Here is a 22900-nt window from a genome sequence, read left to right on the forward strand (position 1 = left end):
TGGAGGACAGAGGGAGTTCATTGTCTGATTCTATGCCAGAGCTGGTTCAACTCACGCTATTACTGGAAAGGATGGGGAGTGTGGTGATATATTGGGGTGGGGCACTTTGAAGCTTTTCATGGTATCAGTGATCTGCCAAGAGACTGCTAGTTGCCACTTGAATCCAGGAGAACAAGGGCTGTGCTGGGTTTAGCTATAAGCACCAGTCATTCTGGGCTGTGGTAGGCTCTAGAATTCAAACTTGAGAATGAGAGAGCATGGGATAGTAGCAAGGAGAGACCAGGCCCAAGATGACATTGGGAAGGACCTTATTAAGGCATGCCCTGTGACTGCCACGAGTTCCTTCTCCACTAGAACTACAAACTGATCTCTGCACAGCAGAGTGGGATGCAAACATGTCACTTAGGCTGTCGCCTCTCCTTCCTCGGCTTTGCAGACACTGCTGATGGACAAGCTGCTGCACACACAGCACTCTAGGTAGCCATTTCGTCAGCCTGGGCTCGTAAGATGAAACCCATTGCATTCCCATTCTGGAGTTAGGTCTAGGATTTATTTGCCACCCATGTAGATACAAGCCAGAAGATACGATGCACCTCAGGATAACAAATGTCCTGAAAACAAAAATGACAAGAAAATATATATTTTTCCAGAGAGAAGAACCAGCTGTGCAGTTCAACTCAGGAACTCTGGCCCTAAACAGGAAGGCCAAAAACAATCCGGATCCCACAATTTATCCTGTGCTTGACTGGAATGACATCAAGTTTCAAGATGTGATTGGAGAGGGCAACTTTGGCCAGGTTCTGAAGGCACGCATCAAGAAGGATGGGTTACGGATGGATGCTGCCATCAAGAGGATGAAAGGTCAGCGGTTGGAAGACAGCCTTTCTCTGGGGATAGGAAACAGTCATTTCCTGTTGAAATCTTCCCTTTGTGGCCATATATATATCAAATCAGAAGTTGCCCTCGTATCAGATGTGGCTGTGTGTGTGTGTTCAGATGACAGTGTTGTTTCCTTGAAGGTGAAGCCTGTGGTAGATAGTATCAGGATTTGGATGTGAAGGACAGAAGTGGGAGCCACTCAAACACCAATATGTTGGTTCCTGGGGACTTGGGAATGTTGGTGTTTTGCCATTTACTCCTCATTTGGGGGAGGTGTCATTGTTTCTCATAAGGTTATTCTTAAAATCGAGGGTGTATCAGAATCACCAAGAAGACTTGCTCGAAAACAGACCCATGTCCTGCCCCCACCCCCATCACCCTTGTGTGTTCTCAGCTTTTGGTTTAGTAAGTCTGGACCAGGTCAGAGAATTTGCATTTATGTTTCCATGTGAGGCTGATTTTGTGGGTTTTCATGCTTTTTGACTATACAACTGAATAGTGAGAATTGACTCTCAATCTGCTACATGTCATGGTAGGATTATGACTCCAGGAACTAAATCAAAATGTTATCTAATCTTAGAGATACTTTCTCTCGTCCATGGGTCTCTTTCTTTTCATTCCCCCACCCCCTTTCCCTCTCTGTCTCTGTCTCTCTGTCTCTGTCTCTCTGTCTGTCTCTCTCTCTGCCTCTCTCTCTCTCTCTCTCTCTCTCTCTCTCTCTCTCTCTCTCTCTCTCTTCTTTAAGGCAGGGTCTCATTGTGTATTCCAGACTGACCTGGAATTCACTTTGTAACTAACCTAAAATTCAGCTTAATCCTCCTATCTCCAGAGTATAGGCATGAGCAGTGATATTTTAAGAATAAACACAAACAAAAAAACACTTGCTTAATGGCCAGAAATCCCCTTTCTGTTCTACTTTTATCACAGAACATTTAGGGAACACTGGAAACAGTAAGGAGAAAAGGATTTGGAGCAGAGACTTATGAAGTCGGCTTTTGTTGGGATCTCGCCTGAACCTGGTTCTCAATTTCATGTACTATGAATGTAAAGCCATTTAACTGTGTGCCATGGCAGAAAATTTTCACAGGTGGAATAATACATTCTAGGGCAGTCACTGAACAATGCACTAAATTTTAAGAAATCCCAAGGCATTGACTCTCAGGACCAAAGCTACAGTGAAGGTCCTGTGATAGGAATCGGGCATTGGGCCTGGGTGTCCAGTGCTTCCATATTACAGATGGCCCTGACTCTGATCAGTTGGAACACTCTCTAAGCCTGTTCTAGTCTACACACATCCACCAGCACCCGTCTCCCAATCATGCTTCTTTTCAAAAACCAACAACAGCACCCTGACCTTTACTTAATACTGACCAGTCAATTTGAGCATCAACCAACAGTTTTCTCTCTTGTCCAAACCTGATAGTTCTCCTTCTCACCAAAATGCCACTGAAGAGACAGGACAAAAGGGTAGAAAAACTGCAGCTCAATTTCCTGATTCTGCAGCAACTCCCAGACTATGTCCTTGGACGTTCTCATCCGGGCCTGATTTTGCTTGGGAGGGGACATGGGTTAGTTTGTAGATACATTTTTGGTTGGAGTGCTGGTATCTAGCAAGTGAAGGTCAGGGATGTCACTGTACATCCTCCAGTGCTCAAAGCAGCTTCCAGTAACACTTAGCAGACCAGTCCTCTGTGGTGAGGCTGAGAAACACTGCTTTAGGCAGTAGACTTTTCCAAATGACTAATTGCTTCAGCTGTCTTAGGGTCCAAGACAAGGCAGTTCGCTTTGGAAAGGTGTAATGAAGCAACATCACAACCCTTGGCTTTCTTTCCAGAATATGCCTCCAAAGATGATCACAGGGACTTTGCTGGAGAACTGGAGGTTCTTTGTAAACTCGGACACCACCCAAACATCATCAATCTCTTGGGAGCATGTGAACACCGAGGTAAGATGCTCCCACCCCTGGCAGATTTTAAAAGATAAAACAGGAACGTTCTGTAACAAAAGGAGGAAAGATAATAATCTTGAGAACATTACTTATTTCAAAGCTACAGTTCCAAGCTGCATATCTATCTGGTACCATTTATTGGCTGGGCTGAAGTTAATTATCTTTGTGGAGGGTGGTGCTGAGGCTAGATCATTAGGTATCTGATATGGGTTATCTCTTAATGGTCAAGATATCCAGAACTTCTTCTCGCCCTTATCTTACTAGCAAAGGGATTAAAAAAGTCCTATCATTACTATAGAAGTGCAGGAAGCCTTTACCATTAGAAAAAGTGGGGTTTTTGGTTCCTCTGAATTGAGTTTTTTGGCTTTGAGCCTCACCATAGCCCAGGTTGGCATGGAACTCACTCTGTAACCCAGGCTAACTCTTCCTACACTAAGGAATTGGTGTTCTGAATTTTGAAGGCACTGACACCAGTAACACACAGTGATGTGAAAGCATAGATAATGCTTAGGTTAAATCATGACATTAAGTTCATATATGACAGTGCTAGTTTTAGCTAAAGCTTTTGTATTTCAGTTACGTTGTAGCTTTACAACTGTTTGGTGTTCCCATAGTTTTATACCTAGGAACTAAAATGATTCAAATGTTTGCTACTGTGCTGTGTGTAACAAGGTGTGAAGGAGGTCACAGTAAAAAGTCTTTTATGGAGCCGGGTGTTGGTGGCGCACGCCTTTAATCCCAGCACTCGGGAGGCAGAGGCAGGCGGATCTCTGTGAGTTCGAGGCCAGCCTGGGCTACCAAGTGAGCTCCAGGAAAGGCGCAAAGCTACACAGAGAAACCCTGTCTCGAAAAACCAAAAAAAAAAAAAAAAGTCTTTTATGGGTTTACCTCTGCATTCATGCTTCATGAGTTTCTAGTTCCCAGTCTATGCCTCCACAAAATGCCTCATGGAAAAGTTTGCTTCATTAAAACAGAAGGGCTCCATGCTGTACTTATTTATAAACTGGACAACCTTTTGTTGACTTTCTCAGCAAAAAAAAAAAATCAACAATCAAAAGAGATGACTTCTATTTCCTCGATTTATTAAGCTAAAAATATGGGTGTTTTAAGTAATACATCATCCTATGATCCAATTAGGGTATAATTCTGAAAGCCAGATCTCATCCCTTATATTAAATTATTAAGTAATGACATTTGCCTTTGAGTTATTTCCTGGAAACAATAGTTGGTGTGGGACAGCAGTACATTCAAGGAAAAAAAAAAAAAAAGAGTCCAGGGCTGGAGAGATGGCTCAGTGATTAAGAGCACTGCTGCTCTTGCAGAAGGCTTGGGTTTGGTTCCCATGCCCACATGGAAGCTCACAACCTCCTGTAACTCCAGTTCCAGAGGGATTCTGACACCCTCTGCTGGTCTCCATGAATACCTACTCACATATGGTGTACATACATGCACTCAAGCATACACACATACATACATATAAGATTTTTTTAAAAAAGCCAGACAGCAACTGAAAATGTGTCTTAAAATTTTGTTTTTTATCACATCATCACATAATTGCTTGTATTTTGAGAAAGCGAGAAAGCACATTCATGCCAGATCTTAGATTTCCCTTTCCTTACGATATAATTGGGTTTAGTGCGGGAAGATTTTTCTTTTTTCTTTTTTTTCAATTTCTGAAGGTGGGGTAATAAGCATTTCAATTTTTTAAAAATATCTAAGTTCAAATGCATTTGACATTTTAAAATGATGGTTTGGACATGCATGCATGTGTACACAAACATTCTTCAAAATCAAGAAAATTCCTGTTTTTTTTTTTACTGCTTTTTAACAACAAGTAAACAACAACAACAACAACAACAAAAACCTAGGATAAAACCAATACAACAAGACAGACTTTCTCTAGGAGCTCTATTGTTTTATTTTATTCCTCTAAAGTTCAAGTTTTCTGATGTCTTTAAGCAAAATATTACTTGAAAAACTAGATCCCTGCCAGGCAGTTGCCTAAGGAGTACTCAGTTACTTAGTGCGGTTTTAGGGCGAAGAGAGACAAAGGAGAAAGTTATGTGGGGTGCCTCCTTCCTCTCTGGGCAATTCGCCATTGGTCCACTGTGGCTGGAGACACACACCAGAATGACATCGCTGGCCTATGTTAGCTTCTTGATGAACACTGAATGAAGTTAACTGCACTCTGACAAAGGTGTCCTGTGGAGGAAGATGCTTTGAGTTCCTTTTCCTAGCGTTAAGGAGTTGATGGAAGCATTTCAGGAATAGCACGTAAGTTCACGTTTGTGTCAACAGAGGAGAGGGAAAGAAAGACTGTGAATTCGGGGCAGGTCCCTTAGACAGCTGTGGGGCAGTCTCCCTCATCTCCCTCCTGTTCCTAACATCATTACTAGACATGTCTCTTTCAATCAGAATGGAGTTTGTAAGCCAATCCTCAATACCATATCATATCTTGAAGATTCCACAGCTGTTCAGTCAGCATCAGATGACTCTCATCCCTTCCCTGCAGGTTACTTGTACCTAGCTATTGAGTATGCCCCTCACGGAAACCTGCTGGACTTCCTGCGTAAGAGCCGAGTGCTAGAGACAGACCCTGCTTTTGCCATCGCCAACAGCACAGCATCCACGCTCTCCTCCCAGCAGCTCCTTCATTTCGCTGCAGATGTGGCCCGAGGGATGGACTACTTGAGCCAAAAACAGGTTTGTTCTGAGAACCTTGCTTTGGACCCCTTTCTGTGGGGTTCTCTCTGAAGGGCTCTCATGCTTTTAGATAGTTTTCCATTATCCTTCCTCCTTAGGTTCCTTCTCGGTCTCTCTGAGTTAAGAAACTGATACTTTCCATCTGTACAGAAAGAATTCAGTTCCCAATACTGACAGGGTATATCCCTAGAAAGTTTAAAACCATGTATTTAGTGAGATTCCCTGACCCTTTCATACTGAGGTTTGCCTCTAAATTATGCCCAATAGCAGAGGCTCTCCATTGCCGTGGAAAGGCCCTGTACTTCCTCCCACCTTGAAATGATTCTCACAAGATGTGAGGAGTCCCTTGACAAATCTGCTGTCTGTGAGCTGTGGAAAGGTGCTTTAAGGGACCCGGAATCTGAAGCTCTGTTAAAGGCCTTTTTTTTTTTTTTTGGTGGCGTTATTTCTTCTGTATTTCTCTAAGTTCTTGCCCCAGAACTTTCTGCTAATAAAATGATGACAAGACCAAGTATTATACTGAAGATACATGACTCTTGGAAATTTCAGTTTATCCACAGGGACCTGGCTGCCAGAAACATTTTAGTTGGTGAGAACTACATAGCCAAAATCGCAGATTTTGGATTGTCACGAGGTCAAGAAGTATATGTGAAAAAGACGATGGTAAGTTCCAAACACAGAGGGTCTCCCTGTCCCCCTAGAATGCCATTGCTCGGGGTGACTGATGCATCTATCTGCCAGTGTCCTCACGGATATTGTGTGGCCCAGTCAGCATTCTTTTAGATTTGGGTTCCTAACATGAGAGTGTTGTCACTGGGGACATATGCAATCAGTCCCCTTAGGAAGTTCTTGGTCTTGTTGATAAAATAACTTTAAAGTGGACCCAGAAGGGAACTCAAGGACAGCTCACTAAAGAGATGGGTGGTGTCTGGAGTGTTAGGGTGAAGGTGCTGGAGAAAGGAAATGGAAGAGAAGGAGAGAAAAGGTTACATCTTTAATTGTGTACAAGCAAAAGATACACCCTGGAATACAGTGTGGGTACTCTGAGAAAGAAAGTCAGGTGCCTAGGGCTTTGTTTCTTTTAAGTTTTATTGGACAAGGCAGAAAATTGCCCTCCTTGGAGGTGACCCCTACTGTTTATTTGGTTGAGCCTTGTAGTCAGCTCAGAGTGGCTCTGGGTGGGCTGGACCTGAGGATACAGCTAAGCTGGGCGGTAACAACTGGCTGTATTCACTGTCAACACTTTACCTGAAGCTTTGTGGCCTGTGTAAAGTCCTGGCGTTGGTTAGTCTTTATCTGGCAATTTGTTGCAAGCAGTGGCTGGGCGTTCATTACTCACTGAAATGCCACTGTGGGGAAATAAGTTACAAGGAGCCTAGAGATTTCCTACTATGGTGCTTGATGTCTGCCTTTCAATTTTTTTAAATCTCTCATCCATCATGATAATTTATTGATCACCAGTCATGTCATGTGTCTCAGAGGAAGCTGATAGAGGCTACTCATATATCTCCAGGGTACTTTGAAATAAGTGACAGAAGAAGCCTTTATCCCTTCCTTCCTGCCAATTCCCCCATCACGGTCTCTTCACAAATAAAGAGGCTTCATCATGTGTAGCCATGCAATTGAATGTTCAAGCCTAGTGGTCAGGATGTTCTGTCTGAATCCAGTCTGAGGAGCTTCCAGTCCCCAAGTCTGAACAGCAAACAGGGCTGGGAAACAAAACCTAGGAACCCATGAGGGAAGTTTACTGTCACAAGAATGCCCCCTAGAGAAGTGTGTAACTTGCAAAGGCCTTGCTATGATTGCTCTCTCAGTAAAAGATACAGCTACTCAGCCTAAATCAAAGCTAATTAAACCACTCTTTCCTAGTGATGCTCACTCTACCAAACAAGATTTTACATTCAACTACAAGATAAGAATAGAATGGAACCATGCAGTATTCCATGCAGAGAGAAATCAGATTGATTCACCTTTGTTGCCTGCTCAGGAATAACAAGGCCCTGAATGCCATGTCCCTGAACACCCATCACACTGATGACACATTCCCTAGGTAGGCAGAACACACATAGGTAGGTCAGGGGCAAGCCCTGCCTCGGCCACCATACCTGCAAGTCTTCTCTGGTGGCTTGGCTCTGCCTCTCCCAGCTCTGCTGACCATCTCTAGGACTCGCTTTCCTGAGACATCTCCACTTGTCCTGAGAGGGTCTTTTTGAGTCTGTGCCTCTGGCCTCTTAACAAGGCTCAGGGCTCTGCATTAGCCTCAAGCACGCTTCCCTTCCTCTTCATAATACTTGTTTCAGTAACTGACAGAAGAGAAAATAATCCTTTCTAAAAAGGAAAGCGGCCCCACGTAGTCACTTCGACTCACTTTTCTTATCAGTGGCTCCATTGCTCATTATTCCTACATCTACATAGTTACAAGTCCAGATGTCATTTTAAATCTTCTACTCCTGTTTTTGAGGAGCATGTAAAGTGGAGCCTTCCTTGTCCCCACATGGCCCTTTTGTCTTGCTTCAGCTCCCTGAGGACGGGCTTCTGGACCAGCATTTTCCTGGTCCCATCAGATGTTGCCCCATCTAGTGCAATGTTTCTCCTTAAAGACAGGTGTAGCTGGAGAGTTTCTCTCCAGCTCCCGCCAAGCCCCAGCAGTCCCTCAGCCCACTTATAAAATAAACACACAGACGCTTATATTATTTAAACTGTTTGGCCTAATGGCTCAGGCTTCTTGCTATCTAGTTCCTATATCTCAAATTAACCGATATCTATTAGTCTATAAGTTGCCACGTGGCTCATGGCTTACCAGTATGTTACATCTCGCTTGTCACGGCGGTGGCTCACAGCGTCTCTCTGACTCCACCTTCCTGTTCCCCCAGTTTTCCTCTCTGCTAGTCCTGCCTATACTTCCTGCCTGGCTACTGGCCAATCAGCATTTTATTTATCAATCAAGCATAGCAACATATATTTACAGCATACAGGACATCCCACAGCAGATGGGGAGAGCTGACACTTGCCCACATTGTCCTGCTCCCCAGTTCCTCACACTGGTTCCCAGAATCCTCTTCCTTGCCTCACTCTGGCATTTGGTAGTTTGCAGTCTCAGGTGAGGGCTTGAGAGGGTATGCATTGGGTGATGTTTAGATTCATGGCCTGAAATTCCATTTGGATGCCTTTCTCAAATCCTCAGTGATAGTACTTCTTGGCTTGACATCTCATAAAGGGCAAAGATTTCTCTCAGAGCTCAGGAGGGAGGGATGCTGCTGGGGTAGAGCAGGCAGGACTAGATTCTGTCTCTCAAAAGTGGAGTAAAGTATGTGGCAGTAACACAGACTGGGGACAAAAGGTAAGGTAATGGCAGGGGAAGGGAGGGTTGGAGAGGAGAAAACCAGGTGCTGGGCAGAAAGGTGCCACCCATCGGCAGAGTGGCTGCTTTCTCAGGTCCAGTCTAAATCCGTGGTTTGTACCTTACATTCATCAGTGAAACTTAAAAAAAAAAAAAAAAAAAAAAAAGTAGAATCCTACCTTCTAAACATCGGCAGCTTTACAGTATCAGGCGTGAATTCCCTCCTTTATCGTAAGACTCAAATCCAATTAAAAGGTAGTTAGTCTCCCCCAGAGTCCTGTCACTATCACATCAACTGGACGGTCAGTATTATAGCAATGCAGGTTCCAGACCTGGGTAAGTCCGCTGGTGTCTTTTCTCCCCTAGCAGCCTTTGAATTACCTTTTAGCACTATGGAAACTAGTCAGGGAAGTTCTAGCTTTATTTCTCTGAGTCCTACAGCCAAGTGTGCTGAGTCTTCAGCAGTAGGGTCTTTTTAGTGTAGCTATGGGGACAACCAAGAACAGTGGCAGTAGCCAATGTTGTTTTCGGAGTGACTGGGACTTCCCTGACCAATAACTCATAAGGAGGCATCCCATGCTTGGTACTAAGATTCTCATTTAGTCATCCAAGTCTTCTTGGGGGAGCTTTGTCCACCCATGCAGGGCTGCTCTGTTCAAACTCCTTTCGAATTATATTTTTTATTTAGTGTTACAAAATAACAATTTTTATTTTGGTCAATCTGATCCCATCCCTCCATCCCCCCGTCCCCCATCCTTGCTCTTACACCTTACACTCTCAGTTTTTCCTCCCTTCTGTTTTCATAATCACATGGGTTCTACTCTCCCCTCCCCATTTGAAGGCCTTTTCCTGTCCCCACTTGCATGTGCCAGTTTTAGCTTCCTGTCCTGTACAGACACTCCAAATTAAACACACAAATCTAAAATTCAAAGCTAGGATCCAAGTGTTTATCTTTCTGGGTCTATTATTTTTTTTCTCAACCCTCATAGTAATTATACTGTTGAAAGCATTACTATGAACCACACAAAGCAATTTGATATTGTGCTATCATTAATAGACAACAGCCATCATCTCACTGATTTATTATGATGCCATTTATAATAATAGTTGGTTCAGGGATAACAGTAAGACTTAGCCGGTACTTTCAGGATAAAGTCCCCAGATAAATACGAATTAGCAATTACAACAGTTCAATTGCACAAGGTACAGGAACTCATGTGTGTGGAAGCACAGAGAAGGCTGAACCAACGCTGAGGGCAGTCATGGAGGGTTTTCTGGAGGAGGCAAGCTCCTGAGTATTATAGAGAATGTTGAGCAGATATTGGATATGAAGATGAACTCCATGAGCTGGAGGACAGGGTTGATACAGAAGTCTAGAGTCAAAGGAAAGCAATAAGACTTTGGGGATTAAATAATACAGTGAGGAAGGGGATTCAAGTTGAAGGCTGGAGGAGGTAGCAGGGATAAGGTCTTGAGGCTCCTTGAACTCCAGTCAAGGGTTTTAAAAGTCAGGCAAGGACTTGTGATCTTAGGACATGGATGCTAAAAAATGTATTTTAAGATCCACATACTTAAAGTAGCCATTTAGAACAATCATTCTGTGCAGAGAACAGGCCGATAAAGGGCAAGGTCTATTAGGTAGAGAGCTCACTGAAGAGGATACTATTGCCAGGCAGGGGCTGAATCAAGACAACAGAGACAGCAAAAGTGGACAGAGCCCAAAGAAAGCAAATACAGAAAACCTGGAAGCACGTACGGAGCCTGGGTAGTATTCCAAAGCCTGTGGGGTTGAGAGGAAAGAGAGCACTTGATGTGACTGTGCTTTCCATTCCTGGCTGCGATGCAAGAGTGGGCTGGAGGAGCAGGGGGGAGATGGGCCCAGGCTGATATAGAAAGAAGGGGAGTGTGAGTGTGAGGGAGAATGTGGGTGCGTGGGGGATGGAGGACATTTTGGAACCTGAGCCTAAAATACAGAACCCTCACTTGGGACTTGTAGCCATTCCACAAAGGACTGGGAGAGGACTGCAGTTAGAATCACTCTTGGATGGGAGGAGGTAGTCTCTAGAAGAGCAGCCTGGGAGAATTCCTGCAGAGGCAGGTTGAGGAAAATCCCCAAAGCCTTCTGATTTTATAGGCTGATGGGGCACTATTGAAAGTTTGGGCATATCACTGGGAGGGGGAAGTAGATCTCTTAACAGTGAGCCATACAATCACTGGGTTGCCTAGGAAGCCCCCAAATCACAAGGTGATCAGGTGAATGGCTGAATGACTCCCAAACATGCACATTCATATAGACTGACTCAAATCAGACTCCCTAGGGTAAGGCTTACCCTATTTGCATGTCTTTGAATCTGAATACATGTCTGTGAGTGGAAATTCACACGCCAAGGCTTCATGGGTCTGTTGTGCTTTATATCTGGAATTCTAAACACAAAGCCTTCCTGCCTAAGTGATATCTCACTTGGTTCTTTCTAGGGAAGGCTCCCAGTGCGCTGGATGGCAATTGAGTCATTGAACTATAGTGTCTATACAACCAACAGTGATGTGTAAGTATGTGCCTTACCACTGAGGAGTTTTTCCTAGAAAAGTATATTTGGGAGAAATTCTAAAGAGAAACAGGGACACCCTGTACCCCTGAGGAGGAAATGGAAGCCATAGAGTGGAAGTTTCTAGTGTAAAATCACAGGTGTCAGGTTTGAGGGTACCTTTGCCCATCACATATAGACTTCAGGTGATGAATTCATTACCTCTAAAGAGAGAAAGGGCGTAGGGGCCTCCCCGTGATTCCATTCCCTGGACCTAAAGCTGCCATAGTAGTAGGGCATGTCTTCCTGCAGCCTGCATGACAAAGTCATCTTGCTTTGTATACTCTGCAGGAAGAGAAAGTGAGGCCATTGGGGGGATGCTTGTCCCAGAGGCCTTACTGAGGTCTGAGGGAGAAGGAGACTGGCATTCACTGTGTTCTCACTGCAACCAAGCCCATCACCAGGGGCTCCCCACTTTTGGGAGAATATTCTTAGGGGTTCCCTATGTTCAGTAGTTTATACTGACCATTCTAAAACTGTCCATTCAAGCATTAGACAGCAGAGAAAGGACTCAACTCCCATCTGTCTGGAGGGGAATTCACTGTCTCCCACAGCAGCATCTTGCATTCTCTATTGGGTTAAGGGATTTGGAGAAGTGAGTCACTTTCCCACTGTAGCCCTCTATGGACCTAAGAGGAACATATGCTGTGTGTCAGGCCTCACCCTAGAAAGCATCGTATTATCATTTCCTCTTTTGATAAAAGGTTTCTTGATAGGGTTTATGGGGCAGAAACCTGAGTGGTCACCCTAGTATCTGATCATTTGTTTTATTTTGTTCCTCCTGCAGATGGTCCTATGGTGTATTGCTCTGGGAGATTGTTAGCTTAGGTGAGTATTTAATTTCCCCATTAGGCAAAACACTGTGCAAAGGGCATGAACCCTCCAGAACTTCCTTCTAGCCTGATTCCACAGGGCACCACTTAATTTCTCTAATGCCACCAGGTGGAACCCGCAAATAGAAGTGTTTCTGAAGATGTACTGCCATTGGTTTTAGAAATTAATATTTTTAAACTATAAGGTGCTATACTGAAAAGTAATGAGAGGCATTGTAGGATTTCCCTTCACTCGGTTTTATATTCTGAGTTTTTCTACAAGTGTATAGCTTTTCTAATTTAAGCTGTACAGTAACTGTTGCTGATAAACTAGGAATTGCACAAATACAAACTTTCAATATGACAAAGTAAATGTCAGTGGTACCTGAGATGTGCTCTGCATAGCAGACACGGGGAAAAGAAGTGGCCTGTCAGCAATGAAGCCTTGGCGGGTCCCTCCACTGAAGGAGTGGTAGAGTTGTGGTGGGTTCACTGATGTACGTCCAAGCCTGGTGCACAGTGGGTTATAGAGGGAGGCACATGGAGGGATCACCCTATCTTATCTCTTCTTCCTCCTCACTGCTTAGCATTGGGCAGGAAGCACAGCTTTCTGTGCCAGTGGGACTCACATGCCCTCCTTTCTGTGTTCCAGGAGGCACCCCCTACTGTGGCATGACGTGTGCAGAACTCTACGAGAAGTTGCCCCAGGGCTACAGGCTGGAGAAGCCCCTGAACTGTGATGATGAGGTGTAAGTCAGGCCTCACTGAGGTTATTTTATCTTTCCCTTTCTCCATGTGACTCTAATGGGGAAGTCATTAGGTACATTAACACACCCACATTGAGATCTTGGGTGAAAAGAAAATTTCTGCTAGTAAGACTATGTGATGGGCAATAATTAACAGTTTTTTCTGCTACTTACATCTAGGAGAGTTGTTAAGGTACAGGTCTTGACAAGGTTGAAATAAGGAAGGGCAATGAAATACACAAAGTTGTTCAAGAACAAAGGCATGCAGACTCTTCATTCAGGTTGGAGGAGAGATTTCTGAGTCACTCCATTAAGCAACAACTTGTTCACACTCTAGGTTCTTTTGAGATTATTTTTCACAAAGAAGAACAATTAACATTAGTAATGCTTTCATTCCAGAACTAGCCAGCAGAAGTCCCTGAGTGACATGATTTCAAGAGTGCTAGGTCATAGATTGAATAAACAGGTCATTGTTCATACTTCTAAGAGAGAAGGAGATGCTAATACTTCCCCTGGTGTAATAGGTATAAATGTAGGTCACCCTGGGCAGACATGGATAATCAAGGGACTCCAAGAAGATATGAATAAATTCTGGTATAAAGGCTGTAAAAACACAGTGGAATAAAAAAAAATGAACATCCAAGCTATGAAAATGTAATTTTATAAAAAGAGAATCTTTGAAGAAAAGCCAAAATGAAATAAATCCTGAAATGAAAATCATAGGAATTCAAATAAAAGCTCAGAGGAAAGCCTTGTCAGTAGATTGGATCAAGTGGAAAACAGAATAGTAGGTCTTGAAGACAGGGTAGAGAATTGAATCACTTAATCAAAACACATGTTAAATCTTAAACAAACAAAAACAACAACTGAGGAATAGAACTCACATAGGACACTGTAAAAAGACCAAACCTACTAAATCATTGGAAGAAGAGACCCAAGTCAAAGGCACAGAAAATATTTTCAACAAAATCAAAGAAGAAAAGTCCCCAAATCTAAGAAAGAGATGCCTATCAAGGTGCAAAAGGCATATAGAGCATCAAACAGGCAGAACTAAAAAAAAACAAAACAAAAAAAAACCTCCCCATGTCATATAATAGCCAAAACACTAAGTGCACAGGAGAAAAAAAAAGGATATTGAAAGCTGCAGAGGAGAAAGATCCATCCACCTATACAGAAAGGCCCATCAGAATAACAGGCGATATTTCCATGGAGACTATGAAAGCCAGAAAGGCTTGGAATGGTATGTTCTGCAAGTTATGAAAGAGCACAGTTACCAGCAGAGACTATACCAAGCAAAACTGTCAGTGAAAATTGAAGGATAAAGGAAAACTTTTCATGATAAAAATATTTTAAAAATTTTTGACTAAGCTATCTCTACAGAGGATCCTAGTAGGGAAGGTCAAACACATCCAAGAAGGCACAGGAAATAAAAAAAATTCCAGAATGTTAAATCAAAAGAGGTATAATAGAACACCACAAAAGCAACAAAATAACAGGAATTAATAAACATTGCTTAATAATAATGATTAATATTTTCAGTATCAATTCCCCTAATAAAAAAGACATAGACTACCAGATTATATTTAAAAACAGGTTCTAGCACTACAGTGATGGCTCAGATAGTGAAGAAAAAGACTCCAGCCCAAAGGACAAGAAAACAGATCCATCATTTTGCTGCATTCAGAAAACATCCCTCACTATCATCAACAAGAAATACCACTCAGGGTGAAAGGATGACAAAAGCATTTCAAGCAAATGTTAACTAAGAACCAGGAAGGCATAACTATTCTAATATCCAGCAAACTATTCTTAAAGCCAAAATGGTTTTAAGAGAGGGACACCCCATTCTTATTAAAGCAGTGGTTCTCAACCTTCCTAATGCTATGACCCTCTAATACAGTTCCTCATGTTGTGGTGACCCCAACCATACAGTTATTTTGTTGCCACTTCATAAGTGTAATTTTGCTACTGTTGTGAATCTTAATGTAAGTATCTGTGTTTTCTGATGGTCTTAGGAAAGCCCTGTGAAAGGGTTGTTTGACCTCCAAAGGGGTTACAACCTGCAGGTTGAGAATTGACACATTAAAACAACCTACCAAAAGAATGTTACAGTCCTAAACAGATATATAGCAAACATAAGAAGAGCTACCTGAACTCATAAAAGAAATACTGTTAGATCTTAAAACTACTGATGGACCAACACAGTGACAGTGGGTGATTTCCATACCTGTCATTGACAGACAGGTCATTCAGAAACTCTGAAGACAAAAGACATCATTAGTCAAATGGACCCAAGAGATATCTACGGAACATTCCACTTAAACACTAAAGAATACACATTCTTCTCAACAGCCAATAGAACTTTCTGGAAATCCTACAACATATTAGGACATAAAGCAAGTTTCACCAAATACAGGAAAATTGAAATCACATCTTACATTCTATCTAATCACAATGGAATGAAGCTGGATATTAACAGCAATAGAAACAACAGAGAACACACAAATTAAACAACACAATTCTGAATGGTAATTGGGCCAAGGAAGAAATCAAAAAGGAAACTTTAAAAATTTTATAATTGAATGAAAATGAAAACAACATATCAAAAATCTATGGGATACAATGAAGGTGGTCAAAAGAGGAAGCTTTATAGCAGTAAGTGACAACATCAAAAAATTTTAGAGATGTCAAATTAATAACTTAACAATGTACCTGAAGGCCTTTTAAAAATAAGAACAAACAACATCTGGAAAGATATAATTAAAATAAAATAAAATGCAAATGAAAAAAACACAAAGAAGCAATGTAATAAAGAGATGGTTCTTTGTAAAGATTATTAAGTTTGACAAACTTTTAGCCAAACTGAGGGGTGGGAGAGAGGGAGGGAGAGAGAGAGAGGATCCAAATTAATAAAATTTAGAGATGGAAAGGGAAACATTACAACAGACACTGAGAGAGTCATAAGGACATAGTTTATGAAGTTTACACATACATATTTAAAGTTTACAACTTTCCACCAAACCATAAAATTGAAAAGAAATGAGTGAATTTCTAGACATACACAGACCTACCAAAGTTAAAACAAGATGAAGTCATCTTTAGATAGACCTATAACATCCAATGAGACAGAAGGTAGAACAAGATAAATGGTAGAACAAGAAAAGGATGTTCATTCCCCTTAAGTGGTTCAAGTCTTAGCTAGAGCAATTAGACCATTGAAGAAGATAAGGGAGGTATAAATAGGAAAGGAAGAAACCAAAGTATCTTTAGTTCAGATAATGTGGCTTTATACATGTGCTGGATAGTTTAGCTTGTGTTGAGTTGACATAAGTCACTGAGAGGAGGGAAACTAAATTTTTAAAAATGCCTCTATAAGATCAGGCTGTAGGCAATCCTGTAGGGCATTTTTTAAAATTAGTGATTGATAGGGAGGCCTCAGCCCATTGTGAGTAGTCCCATCCCTAGTTAGTCCTAGGTTCTATAAGAAAACAGGCTGAACAAGCCATGGGGAATAAGCCAGTAAGCAGCACTGCTCCATGGCCTCTGTATCAGCTCCTGGCTCCAGGATCCTGTCCTCACTACTTTTAATGATTAACTGTTATTTGGAACTGTGAAAGGAATAACCCTTTCTTCTTCAAGTTGCTTTTGGCCATACTGATTCATTGCAGCAATAGAAACTATAAAACAATACATAAAAGACCCTAAAGAATACACCAAAAAAAAAAACCAAAAACCTCCTACAGTAGAAAATACATTTGAATTTACAGGCACAGGAAAAGTCTTTCTAAGCAAGACCCCAGTAATGCAGGCATTAAGATTAACAGCAGATAATTGAACCGTCTTAGAGCTAAAAATCTTCTGTACAGAAAAGGACACTATCATTTTAGTGAGGAGCCAGCCTAGAGAAAAATCTTTACCAGCTACACATCTGACAGAGGGGCATCTAAAAGATTTAAAGAAATAAGCACCAAGAATACAAACAACTCAATTAAAAACTGGAGCGTGGATCCAAACAGAACGTTCTCAAAAGATGAAAACAAATGGCTAAGAAATATTTTTTTTAACAAAATTGTTGGATATCAACATTTTTTAATGAACATCATTTGACATCAGGAAAATGAAAATAAAAGTTACTATGAGATTTCATCTTACAGTCATAGTGTTTTTGATCTTAGCCAAATGATGATAAATGCTGGTGTGGATATGGGCAAAGTAGGGCACTTATTCACTGGTGGTAGGAGTGCAAACTGGGAAAGCCACTACAGATCAGTTTGAAGGTTACTAAGAGAGCTAAACATTGATGTACCTCATGATCCAGCTATACCACATTTGGTATATAACCTAAAGACTTTATATCCTGCTATAGACATACTTGCTCATCCATGTTCGTTGCTGCTCTATTCACAGTAGGCATACATTGGAAACAGCATATAGATGTCCATAAACTGATGAATTTATAATAAAATGTACATTTATACAATGGAATATTAACCAGCTGTTAAAAATGAAATCATGAAAATCCTCATTTAAATGGATATAACTGAAAACAATCATTCTGAGGTAACCCAAACCCAGAAAGACAAATGTCCCATGTTTTCTCTCATTTGTGGATGTTAGCTTTGAATATTTAGATATGTGTTTTTCATCTGGAGTACCCACAGAGGTCAGAAAATTAGCTAGGAGGTGTGGGGGGATGAAGGCTTCAAGGGAGGGAAGATGAAGCTTTCAACAGAAAGAAGATAGAACACAGATATAAAGGGGGAATGGGAATGAAGGAATTGGAAAAGTTAAATGGGATGGAGAATAGGAGGGCAGGAATACAGGCAGGAAAACTAATACTAAAGACCCTCCAAAAAGTCATATGAAACACTACTAGCATAGAAGTTTCCTAAAATATGAACATAGACATATATACAAAGTGTTTAAATGGAGTCACCCTAAAATGCTTCAACGGTTCCCCTATTAGACACCACAGGCTAACAAATAAAAAGCCCAGTGCTAGGAATGGGTTATCTATTTTGGAGTTGTTGGCCAGTGAGGTCCCATAATTGTATAATCATATAATTGTATTATATATTAATATTTAATTATACATGTGTGTATTATTTCTCATTGTTCTGAAAGCTGAGAAGTTCAAGATCAAAGTGCCAGCAGAGTTGGTGTCTGGTGTCTGTGAACTCTTTCCTGGTTCTGAGACTGGTTGTCAATAATTTGTCCATTGTACCTAGTTAAAGATGCCATTTGTGTTTAATGGCGGGACTTTTAAAGTCCTGCCTCTGGGAGGTACATATTGGCATTTCATTAGGAGAACTCATGACTAGAAAGGTAGTATTCCAAAATCAATGCTGCTACAGACAGGTAATTCAGTTCCTTCTGCATGGCTACAATAGCTGAGGCCAAGGTCCTGAAAGACTGGCAGCTGGCCTCTACTATATCCACAGATGAAGAAAAGGGAAGTGGGCTTGTAGGAAGAGAGAAAGACACCGTGGAAATGTCCTAGGTAGAGTGCATGTATCTTATGCCTCGCAGCGTCATGACCATGCATCCCCCAGTGACTAATTTTCTTTCTTTTTTTTCCTGCCCCATGCTAAGGCAAAGCCAGGCCTGAAGCACAGTCAGAGTTAATCTTATCTTTTCACTCTTTATGTTCAAAGGTATGATCTCATGAGACAGTGCTGGAGGGAGAAGCCTTATGAGAGACCATCATTTGCCCAGATACTGGTGTCCTTAAACAGGATGTTAGAAGAACGGAAAGGTGAGCACAATTTGATACAGATGCTCTTTCCCTGGAATTTGTGAAATGCCCGAGGTGATCATTAAAAAGTCATTGAAACAACTCAACAAGCTATTCTAAGAATAGCCTTAGATATTACACCATAACAGATATGCTCCCTAATTTTGAGGAGATAGAATTTAGGGGGAAATAAGATTTCTCTGTAAGATATAGTCACTCACAATACACTAAAATACAACCTGCAAATAGTCTATTAGAGCTGGAAGGAATCTCATTCATGTAGCCTGGCCCTTTAATTTTTTCGATGCAGAAACAAAGAGGTTAAGTGACTTGGCCAAGAATACAAAGGCAGCGAAGTCTGGCCTGTAGTTTACTGTTTGGAGGGTAAGAAAGTCTATTGAAACATTTTAAAAGGTAATTGCCTGTACCATTTTAGGGGTTCACAGACAAATCTAGGTCAGCAGGAGAGATGAAGAATAAATATAGTCAGAGGAAGGAGCCTACACCAGCTGACCTTTCCAGGAGAGGTCAGTAAGATACTAAAGATGCTCAGAAACTAAGGCTAGAGGGAGCAGGGAATCTTATTTAGAAGCCACAGGATGCATTTCAGAAAAACACATCATCAAATACACAGAGGGATTGAGAACAGAAGGTGTCCCCCCAGCCATGAAAGATAAATCAAAGCCAGGGCTGGTCTACCTGTCCCGGCAGAGGCAGAAGCGGCACAGTGTGGACCTGATCCTCTCCTCTTCTTTCAGACGTATGTGAATACCACACTTTATGAGAAGTTTACCTATGCGGGAATCGACTGCTCTGCTGAAGAAGCAGCCTAGAGCGGAACTCTTCATCTTCAATTGCCGTTTGCCCTTCCCTGGCACGAGAGCGCCTTGACACCGTCACGACCCTCTGCCAGGAGATGTGATATAGAAGTGTACATATCGTGCTGTGTGTTTGGGACCCTCAGTGGAAAGCCTGCGTGGATCTGTAGTGTGTTCTGACTCTAACATGACTGTATATACTGCTCGGAGGAAGAATGTGCTGAGATCAGAATGCCTGTTTGTGCTTTCATATAATATATTTTTCTAAAAACAGAGATTGCACAAGAAAGTATGAGTGCAAATACTGTAATGCAGGGTTTGTTATTGTCCTAGGTGTTTTGATATTTACCTTTATAATTGAATGCTATAAAAATGTTTTGCTGTGTACACACAAAATACTGTTAATAAGTCTAACAATTCCCTTGACAGCCCGGGAAGAAAAGCGAGGGGAATTTATGAATTATATCAGAATGTGGGTTACTACTCAAGAGGCTGAAAAGGGGGTCTCTCAATCTTATCCCTCACCTACAGAAGCCAGTTCATTTGGCCATGTGACAGTTTGTCCTGTGTTTTTACAGCACACATGTCATTCCAAAATGTTAACATCTAAAAACTTTCTTAGGAGACTAAGAACCTTTAGAGAGATATAAGTAAGGTCAATAAACTGGTAGGACGTTACTTTTAGTCTCTTTAGTAATCTATTGTATATTCTAAGAAGTAAAACTAGGAATTTCGGAGTGATGTGTGGCATTTGTGACATGGAGTTACTATCCCCACATGTATCGCACACTATCGTATCCCTACATGTATTGCACATTGTAAAGGTCTGTAGTTTTGATCATTTGTGAATTTACTGTTGGTGCAGTAGCCACCAACTGCATTGGTTTCTCCTGTAGGTGAATAAATGTCTCATCCACCCACATCCTGTCCAGGAGTGTATGTCATAGGAATTGGAAATATGTTTTTAAGAAGATGTCTTAAGATGCATGGAGTTAGTGAGTGTATGACCCAGGGCAGGAGTACAAAGCCCACAAGGCCAGCAAGCTCTATACCTCTACCTCTTAGTTCATTGTCTTGCCTTAGGGGAGTAGACCTCTAATTGTTTCACACTGACATATTTATATTTCCACCTTCCTAACTTTTTTGTTTTGTTTTGTTTTGTTTTCTGAGACAGAGTTTCTCTGCGTAACAGCCTTGGCTGTCCTGGAACTCACTCTATAGACCAGGCTGGCCACGAACTCACAGAGATCTGCCTGCCTCTGCCTTCCAAGCGCTGGGATTAAAGGCGTGCGCCACCACCGCCTGGCCTTCCTACCTTCTGAATCTCAGAAATGAACAGACTATTCAATGTACCCCAAATACGCTGGTTTTCAAACAACATATTCAAGAGTATGCAAAGCACGGGAGCAAGGCTGCCACCAGCACACAGTTTACTTAACTAAATGGAAACTTGAATTTTAAAAAAATGTGAGAACACCAAGATGGTGAAGTAGGTGTTCAGCCTTCATCCCTCCACAGAAACACAGACACAGACAGCTGTGGATGAACCAAAAGGAGGCCAGAGAAGAATCAGGGACACATTAAAGAACCTGCAGCAGCATAATGGAGAAAATGAAGAGCATTTCAGATCCCTGGGGTGGACAGAAGGTACTATTCATAGCAGCCATGTGGCAGGAACCACTTTAGACCCCAGTAACCAATTCTGCAGAAAATACCAACATGTCTTGCCACCAAGAGAAAGGAAGAAAGAAAGGAGGGGAACAGGCAACCGATTGATTTTTAGCACTGTAGAGAAAGGTACTCTTAACTCTCTCAACCCTAGACCCTCAGCTGATTTCCAGGCAAACCAGATACATAAAGTCTGCGAAAGGTGTCTCTTCCACTAAATGCTGACATCATAAGCAATAAGAAAAATGAAAAACCAAGGAAACAAACATTAATAAAGGAGCACAATTTCCTTGTTGCTCATTCCAAAGAAATATATGTATTCCCTAGCAGATAATTCAAAATGATACTTTAAAGAATATCTCCGAATTTCGAGAAAACATGGGAAAACAATGCAAAATTGGAAAGCAGAAATGTAGGATGTAAACATATACGTGTATGTGTCTCACTCTGGAATCAAAATATACAATGAATGAACTGTGCATTCAAAGAGAGGACACCACCAGCAGAATAGTTTCATCAGAAGGAATCTGATTTTAAAATACGTTATTTAAAAATATACAATCAGGCCGGGCGGTGGTGGCGCACGCCTTTAATCCCAGCACTCGGGAGGCAGAGCCAGGCGGATCTCTGTGAGTTCGAGGCCAGCCTGGGCTACCAAGTGAGTTCCAGGAAAAGGCGCAAAGCTACACAGAGAAACCCTGTCTTGAAAAACCAAAAAATATATATATATACAATCAGAAGTCAAGAGAATGAAAAGAAACTAAGGAAACTTCAGGGTCTTCCCTCTCATCCTCCATTCCCTGGGGGACACCACAGATCCTCCTGGGCCGTCTTCTATCACCTCTTCCAGCTGTAGCAGCTGCCAATAGTGAGAGGAACTAAATTTGGGACCAGCCAGTCACTAAAGCCTGGGAATCGGAAAGCAATCTTCATTTTCCTTCCCTCTCCTTCCTGTCCTCCAATTCCAACTTCCCAGCCTGATCCCCAGCCCTGTAGCAGACCACCTGCAGGGGCTTGTCCCCTCCCTCTCTGCCTCCACTCCCTGGGGACTCCACCAACCTTCCTGGCAGACTTAGCTTTCCCTGCTTCCTGTGGATCCACTCAGCCTCTCCCCCTTCTACCTCATCCTCATTCCTTCGTGTCAGCCCCCAGTAACTACAAGTACCTTCTACCCAGGGCGCCCTGTGGCCAAACCTAGGAGGGACTGAGAAGTACTTCCTACCAGGCAACCCACAGCCACCAAACATTCCTAAGATCCAGAGATGGCAACAGAAACCAAGGAATGGAGCACCCACTCAGCAAAGACAAGACATTAACAACTAGAATTGCAATCACCCCAAATCAGGATGCCTAGACACCAGAATAAAAACACAATTAAAAACAATCAGGCCTGTTGGTGGAGGTGTGGGTTAGCCAGCTCCGAAGTTGTGAGTGTGGGACAGCTGTCTCCACTATCCTCCGTCATGTCATGTGATGATATGATATGAGTGGGGGAGAGATGCTTCCCCTTATCCCTTGCCCCTCACCACTTGTGACAGACAAAGAAGATGACTCTCCTCCTTACCAGCTGCAACATTCAGGAAAGTGGACCCTGTTGGCAGAGGCCCAGGTGAGTTGGCCCCTGAGGCTGTGAGAGTGAGCTAGCCGGCCACGCCCCCCTCATCTGC

At 42.2% G+C, this 22900-nt stretch overlaps 1 protein-coding gene across 4 annotated transcripts in view; it reads left to right on the forward strand.

The window, feature by feature from the left end:
* Tek (TEK receptor tyrosine kinase) overlaps positions 1-20487 on the forward strand; it is a 115405-nt gene extending 94918 nt beyond the window's left edge. For 3 of the 4 annotated variants that reach the window (XM_037202714.1, XM_028870312.2, XM_028870311.2), the window contains 9 exons: positions 651-861; positions 2714-2824; positions 5340-5530; positions 6080-6193; positions 11346-11416; positions 12243-12283; positions 12920-13016; positions 18668-18765; positions 19504-20487. In XM_037202714.1, the coding sequence (XP_037058609.1) occupies positions 651-861; positions 2714-2824; positions 5340-5530; positions 6080-6193; positions 11346-11416; positions 12243-12283; positions 12920-13016; positions 18668-18765; positions 19504-19580 (1011 nt within the window). In that variant the 3' untranslated portion in view covers positions 19581-20487. Of the gene's footprint in view, positions 1-650; positions 862-2713; positions 2825-5339; positions 5531-6079; positions 6194-11345; positions 11417-12242; positions 12284-12919; positions 13017-18667; positions 18769-19503 lie in introns of all 4 variants that reach the window. The other variant, XM_028870313.2, reaches the window with a different exon arrangement.
* Positions 20488-22900: the final 2413 nt, after the last annotated feature.

Source organism: Peromyscus leucopus, chromosome 2, assembly GCF_004664715.2.
Source record: "Peromyscus leucopus breed LL Stock chromosome 2, UCI_PerLeu_2.1, whole genome shotgun sequence".
NCBI lineage: Eukaryota > Metazoa > Chordata > Mammalia > Rodentia > Cricetidae > Peromyscus > Peromyscus leucopus.